Below are 22,467 nucleotides of genomic sequence, written 5' to 3' on the forward strand. Positions count from 1 at the left end.
GAGCGGGTGGGGGTTGGGGGGCTGGTAGGTGTCACCCCATGGTCCCCTCCCCCCTTGCCCAGCTCTCCATTCTCCACCCCTAGTACTTACCAGCTTGGAGTTGCTGCAGCACTTTGCTGCAGCCACCAGGGACTGCCCAAATCATCAAAGCTCTCCAAATCTTTTCCGAAGATTCAGGGAACTTTGAATCGATTCAGACCATTAAATTGGTCCCCTGATTTGATTTGGATTTGGAGATTCAGCCACCGAATCAGGCTGAATCTCCTCCAAATTGAATCACCACCCAAATCTTTGCACAGCCCTACTACTCAGTTAAGCAAAATATTTTTCTAGAACCTCAAATATACATAAATTGAAGTTGATTGTGGATTTTTTGCTCCAAAACTTCTACCCATGTTCTCAAACTCTGAGTCATACATGCTGCAAGTTTATGACAAATCCCCTCCTTTTGTGCGACATCTATCAACTCGTATTTGCAAAAGGAGTGGCTCCTCCGAAGCCTGTTGGATTGGCAAAATGAAACCCACCTCAGAACTAGAGGATAGGGAGTATATGTAACCTCCAAAGGTATGTATGCTGCTGTTTTAGAAAACATGAGAAATTACTGAAGAGTTCACAGCAATTTCTTTGATAATACAATTGTGTTGTGCACTAGTACTTTTTTTTCAACACAATGCCTTGAATTAGCATGCAAACTTATCCCTTTCACAACATTTGGTAGTGTTGGTAACTTGAAAATCAGTAATGAAATACAGCTGATGGTGGCTACTCCAGAAGTCACATAGACCTGAATCTTAATGCAGGGTTTCACAAACAGGGTGAGAACACACTAAAATGAATTCATTTCAAAACCTGAATTCACAAAAAGTGTTTATATCTTTGCTCACCACTGCTAAGTGTGTGTGGTTAATTATTCTGATCCATAACCATGCGTACAATTCTTGCCTCATCACTGAAAATTATTTCCTCTTTGAAATTAGGTGTCTTTCTAAAAACAGCTCAGAGTTTTCTGAGCGTCCTTTGACTGCTGGATTAAATAGCCTTTGCAAATTTCAAATCCTGTATTACAGTGTTTGATTAGTGGATGCAACTTTAAATATAGCATGATTACACTGTGAGTTTAAACAGATTGGGAACGAACACGTCAAAAACATTTTTCTCTGAAAAATGAAGCAGGCCTGCCCCCTAGCAGACTGAACTAACATCTGTAATTTTGGAACATTGTTTCTTTGCCAATCAAGTTGTTATCTGAGTTTTAAAAACAGTTTGTAGGCTAGCATCTGTTTTAAATAACTGTTTCTACACAAACCATACCTTATTTGCTAAAACTCTAGGGCAAAGTCGAATATTTACTTACTTATCTGATATTGCAAATTGTAGCCAGTAAGAAAGCCATTTGATTTCTTAGGAAGTCCCCATGACAGTGTGACAGAATCCTTATCAAAGTTTAGTATCCTTAGAAAATGTGGTTGTTCAGGAACTGTAAACACAAGAAATTAGCTTAGTTTTATTGAAGGCAGATTGCATTTTACCAGCTCTGTTTCTCCGTATTCCCATCAGACTGGAATATAATTCCATCCAAAGCATATAGTTTTCCATATTGATCCAACATGTGCTATTCTCCACTCAAGAAAGGTTCTGCACACCTCCTAAAAGGGCTCCACTTGTTAACTTCTATATACTTAACAGGGAGTCAAGTGTGCTCAGCATCTCCCAGGGATGGATACTTCTATTGGAAGACTGGTCTGGAATTGGCCGTCTGAGTCACTGAGCCCAGTCCCCATCATTTTCAGAGAACTTTTTGTCCAAAAGTCCACAAGAGCTCATTAGCACTTCTGTCACACCACAGTCACAAAAGGACACCAAAGCAAATGGCAGAGGAGATAGGATTTAGATTAAAATAGGCTCAGATAAACCTAGGAGGAGAACCATGTCCTGCCTTAACAAGGAAGACACTTCTCCCCTTCCCCAGTGAAATGGTCTTTAAAAATCTGAACCTGAATGGAGAAGATGGGAGATTGCATTTTGCCTTTAACTATGGCAATTCTAAATCTGCCCCCACAGGCATAATAATAAAGGTCCATATATAAGTCTCTCTAAAATTACTTGATCTAGGTCATGAAAGATATTTATTTAGTATTCTCTGCCTCAATTTTTTCGTATTATTACCTCCTTCTGGAGTATGGAACATGATTGGGGAGCTTTCAGGCCCATCTCCTTTTCCATTGAAAGCTAAAACAGTTAAGTGGAATTCACTAAATGGCTCTAGACCAGGAATCATTCCATGGTTTCTGTCTCCTATAAAAGTTAGGAAGTGTTTCTCCGGGTGGTGTCTTTTTCCATCCAGCAAACTCCTTGTTTTCCACCAAATGACCTGTATTGAAAATAGTAGATTCTCAGATTGAGTGGTCAGGGATTGGTCATCCTTGCAAAAATCACATAACATATAGGCAGGATTCATTTAACCATATGAACAGATAGAGGGTTATTTATTACAAAAAAAAATACCCCCCCAAAACAACAACCTTATAGCCTCTTAAGCGTCCACGAACTCTGTCTCTTGGAATTCTGGACCACATTGCTTTAACTAGTGTGCTGTTCAGGACCTCCACCATTACACTGGAAGGAGCAGCATCTGGAACTGTAAATACACAAGTATTACATATTATAGGTACTTACGAGTCCATATTCTTATAATATGTGTAGCTGGGGTATCCTATATCTTACAGGATACCCCTGGATCCTTGGTGCAAGCTAGAGACTCATGCTGAGTTCCAGTTCAATACCCGAGATCAGCCAAGATGGTGGCCATCACCCTTATTATATTGAGGGGATCAAATTTGGGATTGACATACCATTTAAAAAGGCAACCATGAAGTTTCTTTCGTAAGTAATTACCATTCATAATTCAACAGTAGGGTTTTTATCATCACAAAAGCATTAAGCAATCTATTGTAGTGCCTGGATTAATGAGGCATTGGTCAGAGACCTACTGACCAATGAGTCTTTCCAGTGATATACATAGGTTTGAATCAAGTCAATAGAGAGCATATTTCAAAAGAAATAAAACGCAAGGAGAAACCTCTCTCAATTCACTTTCATTTTTCATTATATCTTATACTGTACAATGGTTCATGCATGGGCCATAGGGAAAAAATGTCCCTAACTCTCCGTTCACTCTCAAGGAGTTGCTTACTTTTGCGAATGATCCCACTGAGGCTTCTAATAAAAGTAAGAGAAAACTAAAATACAGGGGGAAAAAACCCCCAGAGAGTCAGGTAAAATGGCAACTTTTCAAACATATTTAGAGTTTGTCATGCCTTGGAATACATAAGGAAGCCTGATAGAGAATTCATTTCCTTCTGTAATAAATATCAGACGTTCCCTTTTGATGTTAATGATAACGATGTTTGTTTTCATGGCAATTAAAAGAAACTAGGTTTCCAGAAACAAAGAAAGAACCTCAGGAGATTATCTGTTTCTTGTTCGAGGAAGGAGCATTCCTGTCAAAACGAACCCTGACAAATGTTTGTCTACCCTCCGCTTAAAACTTCCAAAGATATTCCACAATACCAGACCCAAGGAAAGTATGGACTAATCTCATGTAATGAAGCAACGAAAGAGCAGAAACTAGAAGAACAGCCCTGGGCCAATGCTTACAAGATAATACAATTCAGTAATGGCTAGTGCATGCCATGATGGATTAAGAAAGTGTTTTTATTGTATAAAACACTCAGTTGCTTGAATTGGCTAATCTCTTGGAGGCTATTTGTTAGGTCATTCAGGCTCCCTGTCTATTTTGCAGTTAAGGAAATAATCTGAAGCTTTCAGACTCAACATGGAATGAAAGCTGCCTGATTTTCAATAATAAGATTAATCTCAAAAATCAGAAAGATGTACAATTTGGAGACACCACTGGCCCCATCTTACCACAACAAGCTCCAATCCCTGCTGCTAAGGACTAAGAGATTGGGCATTTGTAATTTGGACCGGGAAATCTTGGCTCCCCGTGTGAGCTGGCTACAGTGGTATTTACTCCCTTGCTGATTTAAATCCCTAAATCCTAAAAAAAGGACTTGGTTGTTGTTGTTGTTGCTGAACTGGGTTGCTTACTAAAGTGCTTTTTAGCTTTTTATTATTGCAGCTGGAGAAATTATAATCCTCCAAATATCTCTCACAATTTCATTTTGTAAACAACAGAGGAAGGAACAATTCTGCTATTGATTGGGCAGGGATTGGTTCGGCATCCTAGAGTAGCAGGGAGTTCAACCATCTTACGCTAGGCACAAGCATCTTTGTATGAACTCCATCACCTGGGGCACCAGCACTAATTTCATGAGCAGGATAACTTCTTGTCTTACTTTATTAGAACGCACTGGAAAGACACAATTACTAGGTAGCACTATGGTGCCATGGATTGGAGGGTACAGAAATGGGGCTGGTATCACACGGTGATACTGTTATTTCAGGACAACAAAAAACATGATCCCATAGTAGACTGGAACAAGTATACACGGTACTAGACGGCCACTTAATCTTAAAATCGATGATTCTACAAATGGACACTGTGGTACATGAATGAGAAATTGTATTAAGACAGCCAATTAAGAAGAAAAGCACAATGTAGAAATGGAAGAAGAGTACCTGATCATCATCAAAGGTAGATCTCACTTTGAGAAGTGGTCACCACTTACGGTGGCAACAAACTTAGGTCCTTATTTTAACTACAGGCTCAGAGTTGGACCTGCAACATCGGAGGTCTGAGATGTTACTGTAAGAATAGCTTTTGTGAAACAATCATATGAACTGTGAAATATTGCTGTTGCTGCTAGCTGTACTCACTGGGAGCAGCTGAAGTGCTTGCAAATAGATCCAGCCTGAAAAGGGATGGTTGGCCAGCTGACTACATGACAAGCATGCTACTATTTCTTGCACAATGCGGGGAGGATACATGAGTGCATACGACAGATAAATGTCTTTGCATCACGGAATGTAAAATGTCCTAAGGTGTCTTCTGTGGATATGGGGTGGTACCAACATTTTTAATCCTGGTACTGCTACTTTTCTCAGGCTGCATGGTATTCCTGGAACTGTAAATATGATTCCACCTGCTTCCCCATTGTGGCATTACCTGGTCTGTAAATTAACATAAAAATTGGTGGAAAGATACAAGTCTGCCCCACCTTGGTCCTTGTTCCTTTAGAATAGGCCACACATCTGGGGTGCAATGAAGAAGATTTACCAGATAGCACAATTGCTAGTCCCCAGTCAAGCAAAGCTCTTAATTTCTGGATCCAACTGATGTCAACTAACACACCTGACATTTCACATGAGTTTAAATGCTTTGCTCCACCAGGCTCTTTTTTAAGTGTATGAATTAGACTAGCAATTTTAGAAACACACTTGCATGTGGAAGCATAACCAACTGCTTTGGAAGTCAAGCCCTCTGTAACTAAAATTCTCAGCAACCAAATGGATATGGAAAGCTTCTCTTTCTCTTAGTACGCAGGTAAAAAGTGCTTAGATATGACTGATGAACAAGTTGTAATACTGTCTAATCATTATTTGACATTCATTTATTTAGCAATGTACAAACTGTTCGCATAACATATTTTTGTTTTACAAAAATACTCCAGTTACTTACTGTCCTCGCCTGAATATCCAGTGGTAACATTTGGTTCAGGCCCAGATCCTAAACTATTTACTGCTTGGACTTTGATCTCGTAAGGCACAAATGTGGGAGTATTCCCCAATGGCAAGGAATGTTTTTTCACCAATTCTTCATTCCAGTCAGTTTCCACCCCCTGCTGCCGCCAGCTGACTTTGTACTCCAGTCCAGGGCCATTGCGCTCCACAGGTTTCAGTGGCTACAGAAGAAGTTAAAAGAGATACTGAATTGCCTTTGTTGTTGTAATCATAAAACAGCAGCTTAAGGGGTGAATAATTTTGGAGCAGTAGCTCATACTATTAGGAGAGAAAGGAGGGGAAAAAATGTAACCTTTGCTGTCATGCTACTTTTAACTGCATTAAGCTGTTCTGACTTTAAAGCAGCATGGACTGCAAAACAGATGGATTAAAAGCAGGTTAAATACTAAAGCATATATTTCTACATATTAAAAGCACTAACTTTTGTTTCACTGCAAGTTTTCTTTGTTTTATGGTGACATAAAAATGTGTGATCTTTATTACATCTAAAATGCATGCTATTTCAAATTTTTATGAATCACAGCAAGTTGGGCCATTAAAATTTAGATTACCCTGTAGTGTTTTAAATATGCACCAAAACTCCCCCAACTAGGCCTTCATACTTAATTGGTAAGTGCTGTGCTACTATTTTTACTGCTTGGCTGAGGAATTCAAGCACAGCATGGTCACTAACTAACTGACATTAATTTATACAAGCCATATGAGGAAAAGCTGAGGGATCTGGGACTCTTCAACCCGAAGAAAAGGTGAGAGGGGGCCTGGCAGCAGCTTACTGCGACACTAGGGGAGTACATCAAGGGCTCGGTGAAGCAACTGTTCACCAGGGCACCCGAGGGAAAAACTAGGAGTAATGGCCACAAACTCCTGGAAGATCAATTCAGGCTCAACATTAGGAAAAACTTCTTCACAGTCAGGGTGTCCAAACTGTGGAATAAGCTTCCTCCAGAGGTGGTGCAATCATCTACCCTGGAAATCTTCAAGAGGAGACTAGACCATCACCTTGCTGGGGTTACTTGACTCCAGCTGTCTTGTCTGTTTGGTGCAGGAGGCTGGATCTGATAATCTTCCAAGGTCCCTTCCAGCCTTACCATCTATGAATAGTGTAAGCAGTATGGCAATGGCTGGCCATGAGACACACACTGATTAAGGTTATTTAGTTCAAAAGGTATTTTTTCGTTTAACATGTTACTTGGCCAACTGTGCTATTAAACATGAATGATTTTAATCAGTCCATTATTGCATCGAGGTACACAGTGAGCATTCATAATTATCCAGGTTAAAAAATGTTCAGATGTATTTGGGGAGCTGCACAAGGCTGGGTGCTGCAGGCAAGATGCAAAGGAGCCTTGAAACTCCTCTGTCATGGTTCTTCTAATCTTTGAGCTGGAAAAAACCTTCTCTTTCCATGACATCTTCTCTGGGGTGATGGAGCAAGAGTGAACCTTGCTGGTGTCAGAACTGATTGTGAGTAGTACAGACGTTTTTGTGAAACAAAAATGTGAAAGAAATGCAATTTTTCATTTTCTTTTTTTTCTTTCCGATTTTGGTGGGAAGGGATGGGTCCTTGAGGATATTTTCTTGCATATCAAGAAAAAGAAAAAAAAAATCCAAAACAAGGCTTGTCTTTTCCATAAATAAAAAGCATGGACAGTACAACAAATCCACCATGGTAACTGATTCCTGAGTACTATCAAAATAAATTCAATCAAAATAGTTCCTAATGCTTCTGTATTCACCATTCTTTTCGGTGCTTGTGACTCATCTCACATGGACCATGGACAGACACGACCAACCATGGGCTGAATTTGAACTTTGAGTCCTTATGTCAAGCTACTCTTAAAATGTATTTGTAATTTAGATAACCATTGAAGAATACAGTAAATCAAACAACTTTTCCCCCAGAATATAGGTACATAATTAATACTCAAGCAACCTTTTTCCCCAGACATAAGTATAAATTAATACAGTATGGCTCAAATCCAGCAAAGTGCATGAACTCCCCCTGAAAAGTACTAACATGCTTTTTCTGGATCTTAAACAAACTTTAAATTTTATGCTTTTTCTTCATGTTTGTTACAAGCTTTATATAATATATGGGCATAACTGACTAAATGAAAATGATTGCTGAGTACTTAAACTCTGACCTTTGCACTGATAAAGCCCTGCAACAGGGACTTTGTTCAAAACACTGCCTGCGTTTCCAGTCATGGAAACTTAACATTGCTGTCAGCGAATTTACAGAACTTTTTCAGTTCAGTGTTACATTTTAAAGGAAATAAAAATAGGGGTTAATGACTTGTAACAGGAGCTTTTTGAGACTCAATATATTTGTACTCATGGGAAGTGTCAGCCAGTACAGCTTAGGTAATGGTATTTTTTCATAGTTGTGTCCATTATAATGCTTACACAGAGCCATGCCATCTGGACCCATGGGGAGCTCCACACTCAGGATGACATGGTCCCATGCACTGGATCAGATCCAGTTTATGGTCCCTCCACAACTGGATCTGGCCTGTGAGATCATGCCTACGTGCTGGATTGCATCAGCAGACAGACTCCGCATGCTAGACCAGCGCCACACCACACAGATTTAAGCACCAGTTTTCTGAAGACAAGGCCCTAAAAAGAGATATGGTGCCCTCTACTGCTTCAATTCCTTCAAGAGGCACAATTTCATAGGTCTTCAAAGGATGTAGGGGAATAAGCAGGAAATATGCCTATACAGTCTACAATGAAGAAATCCTATTGCAAATAACCTACATGTCTATGAATTTACTTTGTATTCTCATGCACGTGGGATTGCTTGGTAAGTCAGTCTTTAAATAGATGATGAACACAGGGTCCAAGCTGAATAGGGACTGAAGTACTGCCCTAACAAATTGACCCTCTGATCTACATGCTAGATAGAGAGAATAGCAATTCACAATTTTATGAAGAAAGCTGCAGGAAACAACCCTCCATATTCTCAATGACAGAAAGGAGTAACCACTGCCCTAGATAAGCTTTTACTGGTTCCAGTAGAAGAGGGATAGAAATGTTCTTCTATATACCGTCAAACCCATCTAGATAAAGACTCTGCAGAAAGATTGTGGTTGGCTACATACAAAATAAAAAGCTTAAGGGACTTCTGAAAGTATTAAGATAGTAAAACAAACTGTCTTAGCATTTAAAGTATTAAGTAATTCTGAATTTTTCTCTAGGAGCATAAGGTTTAAGAAAAGTGGCAAATTAATTATTTGATATATATGGAAATTATACCCTCTTGGAAAAGTACGTGGGGTTAAACAAAGTACAAAGTTAATGAGCACTGATTCAGGTAATTCACTTCCTCACCTGTCTGATGTTATGGCTTTTTAACTAGCTAGATGGAACAAATCGCAAATCTGACCCAAAGCCAAATGGAGGATTCATGACTTGCATTCAGACTAAATTTAGGTCCAGGGTAGAACCAGGGTATTTACTCTTTGATACACATTAACTGTTTTTTTCATGAATATCTTAACTTCATTAGACAAAGTATAGGAACACACGTACTCTTAGGTTAGGGACAGACATTACACATACACCAGTTTAAGTGATCAGAAACTGGTTTAAACCTGTAACAGAACAGATGTTCAGTGCACATAAACCAGTTTGAGAATGGCTGAAAGCGGTTTGAGAGAAACCTGGTTGAATATAGTATCAGACTTAACTTGTTTGGCTCAAACTGGTTTATGCAATGTCTGTCCCAGACCCCTGGCTGGTTTAAGATAAACCAGACTCCCCCAGCATCCCAGCATGCTCTCGGGGCTGGGTGGGGCTCTCTGCTCCACAGCAGGGCTGAGCCCTCTCCTCTGCTCCCTGGCTGCAGTTCCAGAGGCTGCGGGCTGCTTTCCCCACTCCCCCTCGCCACTCCCCTCTGCCTTGCTGAGGAGGTGTCTGTGTATTAGCTAGCAGACCACGTACTGGCTACGGTCCCTCCTAAATCAACAGGCAGAATCAACAAGTAGCTGGTAATGTCCTTCTGTTGAACTGGGTGATAAACACTGTTATCAATTCCTTGCTGGGCTAATCACAGCATCCTGCCAAAGCCTGGCCATGTCCCCCTCAATTCCATGCTGTGGAAGGAAGGAGGGATGCTCTAGCACATCCAGCTTCTACCCTGAGCAACTGCAGGCATGTGCCTGCATTTCTGGGATTTCTGTCTGGTTACAAAACTGATTTAGCCTAGCCAGGATAGACTAAGCTGCAAAGATTGAGTCAATGCATGTGCAGGCTTTTTGAATGTCTGCCCCTAGCCTTAGAGAAGAAACAGAAAGACTCCACACTTTATATGAAAAAGTATTCAGAATATTACAGAGCTGTCTTTAGGGAAAATGGTGTTCTGGTGCTTGTGCCAAAGCATATTTTGGCTTCCCACTCAGAGAAGAAAATAAAAATTCATGTTGGAAAATAAATTCTAGTTTAGAGTTAAATTTCAGCACTGCTTGACTATTTATTTGATCTCACTGGATGCTGCAGATCCTTGGCTGAAAACCCTGCTGCTAATGCTCATCTCATGTGTTAATCCAAACTTGGCAAATTAACATCATTTTACAGAATCAGTGTATGTATCTTTGGCTTTTGTTTCCTGGACAGAAAGTCTTTCATGCATATAAGGCACAGCATTTCTGCCATGAAGTGTATAAGAAAGCAAATCAAATAAAAATGCTGTCACAAATTTATATCCCTAATTGAACCAACATGACCTTATGTATCAAAGCCTCTAGAATCCTATTCCATTCCCTTCAAAGTCTGTTCTCACTTACACTTGTGCAGCATCTGAACTAAAGATTGTAAGTTTTTTGGCTGACATCTCTATCTATCTGCTCAATAAGGCACTTAACACATTGCTGGGTGTGGGACAAATAATTCAGAACAATATGTGTCTGTGCTGGTAGCTACCACTATGCATCTATAGTATAAAAATAGAAGGTTTTAACTGACTATGGAATATATTGTAGAACGAAGCTTCTTATTAGAGGGAAAGTCAATAGACCCAGAAGACCACATCCTCTGAGAAAGAAACCCAAGTCTAAATTGAAAATGTTGGTTGCAGAAATGTATGCTGTCCTCTGATAGAATCAGGGTCAAACATAGGCTCTCTACACCCAGTGCAAAAATATTTAATGCCAATTGCACAAAATATGTTACCTCCACAAATATTAAACCTTGATTTGAAGGGGAGATAATATATATTCTGTGAAAGGGCTGGCACATAAATAGCAAACAGGTAGACATTTGAAGGCTGGAACTCTGCTCTTGACAATTTTACAGGAATCCTTAGATGCTTGTTACCATTTTTAGATTTTTTTTATGTAGTGTAAGAGTGTACTCTCGGGGTTTATTCTCCCCACACTACATGAAGGGTTTATATATTATGAACCTTCTTCCTTTCTCCGTAATACTTGACATTTAGGAAACAAAAATTCATCTTGACAACAAAAGATAGAAAAATATGAGATAAAAGTCCTAACACCACTGAAGTCAATTAGAGTTGTCCCTTTGACATCAATGAGTCTGAGGATTTCACACCCAGGAAGTTTATTAATGGTACCTGCAAGACAAATAGTATATTTTGCCAGGGGAAAAGGCAAGAAATAATGTTGAAAGTGTGTATACTCTTTTAAGATAACCCTCAATCTCAACAATGCTTCAGAAAATAAAACATGGGAGAAGAAACCATTTCATATATTGCATCACTGATAGGCAGAGTGATGAAGTAGGTTGTTGCCTATGAGGCTCACACACCTCTTAGCCAGCTAATGTCTTGGGCCATGTTCAGACAAGCAGGGACATGCACTTACAATGGCACAAATAGTAGCGGCACAAATTTATGCTACTACTTTGTGCCTCAGCACATGCCCCTACACATGTGCTTTGTTGCGAGACAAATTTGCCCACTGTAGGCAACCTATTTTTGCGCAGCTCCTCATGGAGTGGTAGAGCAGCCAAGGCACAAATGGAGCAGTAGAGACATTCTGGCTGGCAGCCAGAGCATCTCACTGGAGGACTAAGCTTTTTTTATTCTGGCATATGCTTTTGTAGCGTGCTCTGCACCACTTTTTCTTCTGGTGCTTATTTTTGCTACCTGAAATCCCAGTAGCAAATTCTGCCCCCAACTGTGCGGCTTGTGCTCGTCTGGACATGGTCTTAGGTGCTACCCCATCCTTCCTTCTGACTACATACTAACACAACTAGCTACTCTCAGTACCACTGATAGGAACGTTTAAATATTACCTCCCATTTCATAATCATTTCATTGGGTTGAGAAGCTTCGACTCGGATGTTTTCTGGGTTCTTGTCTGGAGCTGTAAGATCAAAGCCAGGATGTTAGTTTGTGTAGTTTGCCTTCAATGAATCTTCTCTGTGTCCTCCCACCACTCCCCCCACACACGTCCCCATGTCCAACATCTTCATGAAACAAACAGATAAATATGAGAAGTGATGTGTTAATTCTCTGACTTGGATTTTGAGAACAAGTGTCTTTGATTAAGTCACGTGTCTTTGATTAAATTACTTGACACAGCACAACTTCAGAATATTTCTATATTGATAGATAGGCGCATGCTTTAGTGAATGGTGAAGTCCTGATCCACAATAATTTTGCCCCGGCCTTTAAGCCCTCCTGTAACTCAAGGGCGGAGCTGCACTTGGCTCTGCTCACTTCTGGGTCCCCCTTGTTTCGTGGTGTTAGTCAGGGTTGACTGGCATGTCGCACACAGGAGACTGTCAGGAAATCTATCACCAGCAAGACCACAATTTCTCTCTGGGTCCTTTTGAGTCCAGCATGGCCCTTAGTGAACAAACATGTTGTCTAGATGGTTTCACTCTATGGCAGCCTTCTTTCTTAGAGGTATCAGCTGATGCTAAACTGGGTCCTTTTGGATTTCAAAGCACCAGATGTTGGGGGATTATTCAGAAGAAATATTTCCCCCTATGGGCATGGAGAAACAGAAGGTGCATCATTAGCATGAGTCAGAGCTGAAAAGCTGTGTAAGGAGCGGAGACGATATAAGGGGAAAAAATAACCCTAGAGTTACAGAAAAGAAGAAAGCGAGGGCAATGCAAATGCAATGCTGAACAGCTGGCCTATAAAATGACTTTCAGGAATCAGTCATTTAATGTTACAGTGAGAAATGCACTGTGAATGGAAATCTGTGACGAGCTGAGTGCTGCTGGAAGGCTTACCATAAATCTTGCTAAAGATCCTATCCAACTCCTGCTTCTGTACACAGGGCTACACTGAACCAGTGCACCAGCCAGAACTCCTGGAAGCATCATGCCTGACTTCTGTACGCTGCTGTCATGGCACATGTGTGTCTGCTGCATTGCCACCCTTGGCAAAATGCAGTATTCCCTAATGTAGGGCTCCGGGTCTGCTGGCTGGTGTGGAGGGCTATCTATCAGACCCTTCTGTTGTTGGAAACTATTCACTGCAAGTGCATCTGCTGAATTTGACTTCAATGAGAACTGTTCAGGGAATAAGACGCTCAGGATCTGTAAAAGTATAAGAATCTAGTCCCAAACCACATTACCTGGGCTGAGAAAATATCAAAAGCTGTCCTGGCATAATGCATATCCTTATACAACAAACCAGAGTACACGTTATGCTAAAAAATGAACACTCAGGATACTAGATGGCAGTATATACCAGCTGGAGGCGTCTCATAGCGTGCTGATGGCTCACTAGCCCGGCTTCTCCCAACAGCATTAACAGATATAACACGGAAGTGGTAATTTATAAAAGGGGCCAAGGATAAAACAGCGGTCGTGTCATTCCCCTGGATTCTGGTTAGTTCTTGCCACTTCCCAGGCTCCCACCGATTCTCTTCAAATTCTATAATAGACTCTAGGAGGGAAAACGACAAGAAAGAGAAATAGCCCATATAAACCGGGTAGCAGGAAGGGAAGAAAACAAAGTAACAAGAAATGAACTTCAGCAGTACAACCAATTAACTGTTTCTATAAGCACCGTATGTTTATTCTAACTGACACAGCACGCCATATCTCTAAAAATAGCAAACCATGTTGGCCGAATCCTTCATACCATTAATAGGACTGTTATGACTGTCTCCAGCTCTCCAGGATAATCTAACACTTCTGTCCTGTTTCTCTGAGAGATGAAGGGCTGCAGGTGGGTCAGGAATATCTAAAAACAGAGGAAAGAGGAGAACAAAGATAAATTTTATATTTTTAAGCATTGGGTATTGGCCTATCAGCCTCAAGTCAGTGGTCAAATTCCCTTTAACTTCGGTGGGAACAGAGCACTACTTTCTCTAAAGCCAACTCTGAAAGACCCCACACCTTATCTGAAAAAGTATTCAGAATATTACAGTTTCTTCTCTAAGGCTAGGGGCAGACATTCAAAAAGCCTGCGCCTGCATTGACTCAATCTTTGCAAGTTAGTCTAACCTGGCTAGGCTAAATTAGTTTTGTAACCAGACAGAAATCCCAGAAATGCCAAATACTATAACTTTTAAAACTCACCTTTTTATACAAAGGCAAGATGAATCCTTTCACTTTGCCACCTTCCAATAAAGACTGTGTTCGTTCTCAGGAGCATTAGCATATGGCAGATACATTATAGTATCTGGGATACTTTTTATAGTATCTGGGATAAATATAGGGATATTTTTTTTTCTTTTTAAGTCAATCCTAAAGTCTATTTAAATGTTAATTAATCTTGATATGGTTTGAACAGAAAGTCATATTTGCTTCACTTGGTTTTGCTCTGTCCAAACCAGAGGTTGGGGAAAGAATCCGACCTCCTACAGAAAATCAATTCTCTGCTGGGATAAATGAGAATAGAGCATCCATTGCCCTGGGTAGATTTCCAGTCTAGCCCCACACCAGGAAGGGACCAGAAAGCACATGCCTCGTCTTCCCAGTTTATTCTTTCTCCAGAAACCATGCCAAAAGCTAACAGGGCACTCAAATGCCAACGTGACAAGTATATGGCAAGGACTGGGCTAGAATGCTTATCTTTGGGCCCTAGATAAGATTATTTAAGCTCTAAGAAAAGGGACTCTGCCTTCAAATGCCTCCAATGCATCTATCAGAGTTGATTTTCCAAGATGCATATCAAAGCATGTTACTGGATCTTATAACTTGGCTGACTGAGACGTAACCCCAAATAAACCATACAAAGGAGGAGTAACCAGGGAGCTGGAAAGACAGCATGGGAGGAGAGACTTTTTTTTTGCAGAATGACTTTTTCCCCCAGGAAGTTTATATAAGGCAGCAGAGACAATCCAAGATGGGGATCAGCCTATGTCTTTAAAATGTCTTTCCTTTCCTATGCTGAATGTGTTTAATACGAGGCACAGTCACACAGAGGGATGGTGATCTTTGCCCTTTGTGACTTGCTCTTTGTCAGTGTACAATAGGGTGATATGGGAAATAAAATGCATATAGGCAGATATTAGCTCTCCTGATGATGATGGCCTAATAATACTAGTCCCCACTTCCTCATTTCATTAGTGTTGTGGTTGGTACAGTATATATGACGATAAAAAGTAAAATCCATGCAGCTTCCAAACTGTGCCACAGTCCTGAGCGAAGCTTTTAGCACGTTTATACTGTCCCACGTAGCGCTGGATGGAGATAGCAAACTAGCTCTAAATGAGCTGCCTCCAGCACTGGAATCATTATAGCCATGAGGGTAATATATCCTGCTGAGAAGTGCAGGCAAATTATCCTGAGTAGAGCATTGTGCTAACACGTCTCCTGACCTCCTTCTCCTTCCCTGAGAAATCACATCTACAATTGGCCAAACCTGCAAGTTCAAACTGCCAGCAAACAAGATTTGAAACCTGCATCACCATAACACGTTAAAGTAAAAAAATAAATGAATAAAAGGAAACCAATAAAATAGCTGATTTGTGCCTTCACACTTTCCTTTTGATATGAAAAACATAAAGAAATACCTTTTTGGTTTATACTACCTTTCTCCCCTGCTTGGAAAATACATTTGAAATGTCAAGCAAGCCAAATCCAATCCCCCTGAGTTTTGCTAGGTGCCCTCTTGTGGTGGCTCGTGGGTTTTGGGGGTTTTTTTGAGTTTTCATATCATAAATGGAAAAGCAGAGGGGCTCTCTCTTAAACAAAGGTTAATACAATATGCTCATTAATCATGAATAACAAAAAAGGGTGTTAAGGACTGTCGGTACAAATATGTTCTGCTCCCAATGCCTAAAATCGTGGTATCTTTCTATTAGCAGTCTAGTTACCTAGCTGCAAAATGGCTTCTCACAGGAGAAAACTACTGCAACTTCTGTTTTCAAAAACTATAGACCTCTTCAATCCCAGACTGAGAAAGGACAGGACACAAGATTGCCTCCCTACCCTCCCCTTTTTTGTGCAAGTCAGTTTTTAAAAGGAGATATAGCCCTTCATGAATTGTACATACGTACAGTACTATAAAGTACAGTACTGTAAAGAAACTGCAAGTCATGTTGTTAATTTACTTTGGTTGAAAACTCATATTTATTATTAAAGCACAAAATAACCACAGATCAGTCCAACCTGCAGGGTCCTAAATCCTGAAGATGCCTCTGCCAGAAAATAAATGGATGAAATTAAAATGAAAACAATAACTTGACCTTAAAAGGATGTTTTAAGGACCCTGTACCATGGTTGTCTTGCACAAATATGTAGGCTGGATACCAGGAATCGAGTGTCACTGGACACCCCCCCAGAGCTTCAAGGAGGCTTGGGCAGGCACAGCACAAGTTGAGAATAGGGTCAGTGGTGAGAAGTATGGTTCGGTGGTTAGTGTGCTGGTTTGGGACTTGGATGAACAGAGTTTAGGCTCCTGCTCTGGTGTAGACATCTCTTATGACCTTATGCAAGTCAGTCAAGTTCAGGTGCCTAACTCGAATTTTGATGCCTAAATCTCTGATTCCAAAAAGTGGTGCAAATAAGAGACAGAACAATATGTGGACTCACTCCTAGCCAAGAAAAGCTTCATGGTAAGATCCACATTAAATTCCCTGTTCTGTCCGAGTCAGGTCTGACTTCTCTAGGCACGGAGCTCTAAACAGTCTGCCTCTAGTCTAATCAAAATAATTAACTAAGCTTCAAAACAAGGGATTCAGATTTAACAGCTTCAAGAAAAGAGATTCAGAGCCTCCCCTCCTCCCCAATATGTAATAGTGCAGAGACCATGACACTTACCTGTATTATGGAAACCCAAGTTCAAGCCCTGTTCAGAATCAGGCAGTGCTAGAACTTGAACCTAAGTCTTCAAAGTGCCTGTAGATGGGCAGGAGACCTGCTCCAAGGTGCTGTAATTACAGCACGTCAGAGCAGCCTCAATTAATTGAGGCAACAGCAGAACTGTTTCACTATTACAAATAAAGCTTCTGGCCTGCAATAGCTACCACAAGGGGTTATATTAATCGAGTCTGCTGGAGCGTGCTAATCAGCATGCTCCAGGAGCCTCAGCGTCTCATGATTATATTAATCGAGTCTGCTGGAGTGTGCTAATCAGCATGCTCCAGGAGCCTCAGCGTCTCATGCGTTCAGTGTCCCTGCACTTCAAACTGGTGGTGGACGCTTTAACTCGAGCTCATCAAACAAGCTTGCCCCGCTACCATTTTGAATCATGGGATGCTGAATACATGAGATGCTGTGGGGGCTTAAATTAGAGCGGCTCCTGAAAGCTGCCCTAATTAAAGCATCCCCCTATCCCCCCCCACTGGAGCACATGTAAAGATGCCCCAACATCCGAGGTGTATGCTTATGCTACCAGGATATTCTGGGAAGGGGCATGGGTTACTTACAGTTTCATATTTCCGTGAAATGCAAGATGTTGAAAGATGTCGTTAATACATATTAAGTATACTAGACAATGGACTTAGGAGCAGGACTTTGCATAGCTAAATGTCAGTTCCTTAAGGGTTTTTTTCTCTAGAAAGCTAGTGTTCCCCAATGTAAAGAGAAGGGGTTCATACAATGTATTTCAAAGTACAAGGTGGCTTTATCTATGTTAAATCTATCCAACTCTTAAGAAAGTTCCCATTGGGCCATACTTTACAGGCAACACACAATGGAGCGCTACGTGGAGGCTATGGCGAAAGACTCCTCTGAGGCTGCAAGGCAACAGCGGGGCTGTTTTGTTATTTCAAATAAAGGGCCTGGCCTGCTATAGCCACTGTAAATGATTAGATTGCCTCCTTACAAGAGAAAATGGCTTCCTCCTGTTCAATGTGCTGAAGATATGTTATAGGTATCTTTTATTAAATACTCTGCCTCTGAGATCCTTGTTTCCAGAAATGCTGAGAAAGCTTATCCTTAACTGGAGTTAATTGGACTTGCAGGAACTTAGAAAATCAGGCCACAGAGGTTCTATAAAGTTAATGGGCAAGTTAAAAAAAAAAAAGGCTGTATTAGTGTTTAGTTTATTGCAAACCAGGCAACAAATACTACTTACCAAGGACAATCAATTGGGATTCAGCTGTAACACGGTCTAGAGATGTACTAGCCACACAGGTATAAATACCTTGATCCTCCATTGTTACGCTTGATATGAACACTGTGTCCATGTCAGCAATTATCCTTCAGGACAAAATATGTATACAAATTAGAGAGGAGAGGAGAAAGGGAAAATGTCAAGGAATAGAATAATATAATACAGGAATTCACACATCCATTACTGTCAGCCTCAAGTTGTCCAGCAGGGTTAAGGGATTAGTCCTAGTCCTCCTTAAGTCATCGGCAAATTAATATTTGGAGCAAAATTCAGCCAGACTTCACTTATCCATAAAGCTTATACAAAACACGTATGCTGCTTTTAGCATGTACAATTTAAACTGAGGCTACCAGAGACCTCTATTCTATTAACTTTTTGAGTGTTGGGATGAAGTGTCATGTTTTGCTCAACACTTGGCACCCAAGTGTTGAATGGCTGGAATGAAATTCTGGTTTCATTGATGTCAGTGCCAAACTTTCCAATGACTTCATTTGGAGCAAAATATAACTCTTTGACTAAGTTTAAAAGGCAGAGTTTGATGTTTTGTTATGCCACATAATCCCCTAATGAGATACACTGCTCCACAGCATAGCAACTGAATATGAACCTACCTGGAAATCATGGCTTCAAACTCCAAACATTTTTTATATATCCATGTATTGGAAAAACAATGCAGATTCAGTCACAATGAAGTATTTCACTGTTAGACACCTAGATTTACTCTTCAAATTATTATGTTTCGTGGCATAAGGAAATAAAATTAACTATGCTATATACAACAGAAGGCAGAATATAAAGACAAGAAGTTTCTGTTTCGTTTTGTTTTGTTTACCTCCCATCTTCTGTGCTATTGATTTGAAGCTCATCTCCATCTTTTCTCCAGGATAATTTAAAGCTGTGTTTCAAGTGTGGGTCATATTCAGAAAGACATTTCAATAACACTGAATGTGATTTCAGCACTTGTGGGTTCTTTGGAGTAACTGCAATTTTTGTAGCATCTGAGGGATCACAGAAGGTTATTTATATTGACAATATACAAGTGATTATACTACATTTCCTTCCAACAAAACAGAGAACAATCCTAGCAGCAATCTAGTGTATTCCTCCCCGCACCTCTTGTATAGATGCGCCTGGTATAACTTGTGTATAAAAGATGCTTCTGTGCAGTATCTCATTACCACTGCACAGTAGCATTGGTGGGCATTAACCATGATGCAATGCTACTGCGCAGTAGTAATGAGCTACTGTGCAGTAGGTTATTGCTACTGTCCAGTACTGTCTGAAAAAACAACCTGCGGCAATGGTACTGCGCTGTAACAACTGTGCAGTCCACCACTTGGGTGGACACGGGCACAGAGGAGATTTTTGTGTTTACTTGGAGTTGTGCCAAAATATAGTTTACTATCTAATCATTTTCCTTTGAGCAGCAGACGTCTGTGTCAAAAAGGATCATACCACCAATCTGGAGTTTATAGGAAAAAGTCACAGGTGAAAATCCTAGTTAATGGTGTGTTATGAAATGAATGAGGGAGAGAAAAAATATGAATACAATTTATACGCCCAATTGCCATTTGAAATAGACTTTGGCAATGATCCAGGAAAAAATTACAAGCTTATTAAAGTCAAGTGAGAAAAAAATATCACAATCAAGCTGGTTATTTTAAATGACAAATCTGAACGTAAAAGTAGTTGAATAAGTAAGAAAAGTCTATGGGCTGTATATTGCCATATATGGCAAAAAGCATCTTTGTGAAAATATAATTGTGTGTTTCCCTGTTCCTTACCTCTCAATCATTTTGTAAACAAAGAGGAGACTGGACAAGCACCTAGTTGGGGTCGTCTGACCTCAGCGCTCTTTCCTGCCCAGGACAGGGGGTCGAACTCAATGACCTTCTGAGGTCCCTTCCAACCTAACGTCTATGAATCTATGCCCAAATGACATGTAAAACACTAGAGCTTTTTTCTAACTACCAGCCTTGGAAACTCTAAGTGCCATTAAGTCCTCAGTAACACTCATTGACTTACAGTCGCAACAGAATCTATCCAAATCTATCATTCATTTTAAGCCAAGAAAAACACCCCCTAAATTAAAATGGGATGTGTATGTACTAGCGGTGTGCAAAGCGGGCCCTATTCGATTTAGATTTGGATTCAGCCCAAATTAGGGACAGTGATCTGGTCCTTTGATTTAGATCACTGTCCCTGACTTGATTCGGCCAAATCCAAATCTGAAGATTCGATGCTGATTCAGAAAATCAGCGATTCAGACATAGACACAGCTTTAAAACTTTTTTTTACATACCTCGAGGTACCGGCGTGGCTTGTGAACGTTGTGATGCTGGGGTGGATGGAGCATTCCACAGGAGTGCCCCCCCCCCCCCCGCACGTGCTCAGTGGCAAACGCGGAATTGTATCAGAAGTACTTTCAGTCCACTTCTGGATCTGCCAGGGAGTGTGCTGGGCCCTCCCTTCCCCTGAGCTCCCCCAGTTCAGCAATCATCTGCAGGGGGGCCACCACAGACCCAGGAGGTACCAGTCACCAAGCCGGGAGGGGGTACGGGGGGGGGGAACGCTGCGCACTCTGCTGCAGACCTGGAAGTGGACTGGGGAGCATGCTGGGGAGCCCCCCGGGCTTCTGTGGGACACTCCATGTGCCCCAGCAACACAGTACTCATGAGCCCCTGCTACCTACAGGTATGTAGAAAAAACATGTAAAGTTGTTTCTATGTCTGAATCTTTCCCAACCTCTCAGAGTTGATTCGGAGGGTTCCAATTCAATTTGAAGAGATTAAAGGGTCCTCCGATTCGATGTAGTCAGAAATTTGGCCACCGAATCAGGCCGAATCTCCATCAAATCAAATCGGGGACTGAAGCTTCGCATAGCCCTAGTATGTACTACTAATGTAAGAGCAAACACTTTACAGGAATGCTGCCACTGGGCAAAATCAATCATTTCACCAGGTTCCTAGGGCACTGACAGAATGATAAAAAAAAAGTCTGACTGCCCAAATTAATCAAGTAATGTGGAATTTTCCTTTCTAATCCCGATAAATTGAGTAGAACAATGCCAACAGCAAAATCCCAAAGCCTGGATCCCAGTCTAATCCCAATGGGTGGAATAGGGGACCGTCAGGAGCCCATACATTCAATAAGAGGTTTGGTTCCTCGATGAAATAAAGCGGGAAGTGTAGATGGGGTAAAAAGAACTCTAAAGAAGGTAAGGGAGGGGCTTCTGGATTTTGATGCCTGGTAAAGCAAGGACCTCACTTTGAAATTGGAAAAAAGCAGTGAAGTCTTCAGTAATATTGTGTAACCTGGTTGGGATGAGCATAGCACTGAAGACAGCCTTGTTCCATGTGCTAAAGAATATAGAAGGAAGGTTGAACCTAAAAGTATTACCAGGTGGGTTCCCAGAAGCACTAGTGCAACAGGTCAGGAACATACATTTCTTCAGTGTGTCAGACTATAAAAAAACATAGTCCTGCATTTGCAATTTAGGTCAAGAGAAAGAGAAAATGTTGGTACTTCTGAATACAGTATTGTCTGAAAGGCATGTGATAATTTTGTGAAGCAAAAGGTGTAGAACATAGTATTTTTAAACAGCACTCGCCAGGAAATAATTAATAAATCTAAAGCCTTAGCATGTACCTAAGATGTCTCCATTTATAAAACAAGATGTTACCTCTAATATCCAGATTGGCATTGACTGCACCTTTTCCAACGGAATTTGTCACCCAACAAGTATATAATCCAGAATCTTCTTTCATTGTTTCTTTTATTTCCAGACTGCCATTTTCATAGACGGCATAACGTAGACCTTCAAGTGATTGCGTACTGTCTTCTCTCACCCTAACAAATCAATAATGCTCATCAATTATTTTCAGGCATTCTGAAACTGGGCTTTCATACAGACAGAGGAATTCAGCGTTAATACTTATTTCAAGAGATTAACATCAGAGTGCCTGGATTCTATTTTCACTTCTACCTCTGTAACTTCTAAGCAAGTCATTTAATCATACCATCATTATCACCAAACCAATGGTTCCAAGTTTCAAAGCTAATTGAAGGTACCTTTGGTGGGTGGGTCTGAAGCTATCTGTGAAATATAAACACTACCAAATGCCAGTAAGATGGTTAAAATGCCATGATCATGGACTAAAATGAGTGAAAGCAAATTGTGCAAGCCAAGGCCTTGGAAAGAGTAACAAATAAGTAGGCAATTGAGTAGGGTCGACCACGAAGCTGAGAACCAGAAGACTTGGAAAGAG

At 40.7% G+C, this 22,467-nt stretch overlaps 1 protein-coding gene across 13 annotated transcripts in view; it reads right to left on the bottom strand.

Moving 5' to 3' along the window:
* The window catches only part of CHL1 (cell adhesion molecule L1 like), a 190,384-nt gene that overhangs the window by 20,103 nt on the left and 147,814 nt on the right, over nucleotides 1-22,467 (bottom strand). For all 13 annotated transcript variants that reach the window (XM_014517465.2, XM_006018694.3, XM_006018695.3 and 10 more), the window contains 10 exons: nucleotides 21,882-22,048; nucleotides 19,032-19,197; nucleotides 18,161-18,285; nucleotides 13,775-13,876; nucleotides 13,379-13,576; nucleotides 11,965-12,035; nucleotides 5,645-5,867; nucleotides 2,526-2,641; nucleotides 2,170-2,374; nucleotides 1,358-1,480 (listed from right to left, as the gene is read on the bottom strand). In XM_014517465.2, the coding sequence (XP_014372951.1) occupies nucleotides 1,358-1,480; nucleotides 2,170-2,374; nucleotides 2,526-2,641; nucleotides 5,645-5,867; nucleotides 11,965-12,035; nucleotides 13,379-13,576; nucleotides 13,775-13,876; nucleotides 18,161-18,285; nucleotides 19,032-19,197; nucleotides 21,882-22,048 (1,496 nt within the window). The remainder of the gene's footprint in view (nucleotides 1-1,357; nucleotides 1,481-2,169; nucleotides 2,375-2,525; nucleotides 2,642-5,644; nucleotides 5,868-11,964; nucleotides 12,036-13,378; nucleotides 13,577-13,774; nucleotides 13,877-18,160; nucleotides 18,286-19,031; nucleotides 19,198-21,881; nucleotides 22,049-22,467) is intronic.

Source organism: Alligator sinensis, unplaced genomic scaffold (assembly GCF_000455745.1).
Source record: "Alligator sinensis unplaced genomic scaffold, ASM45574v1 scaffold121_1, whole genome shotgun sequence".
NCBI classification, from domain to species: Eukaryota; Metazoa; Chordata; order Crocodylia; family Alligatoridae; genus Alligator; species Alligator sinensis.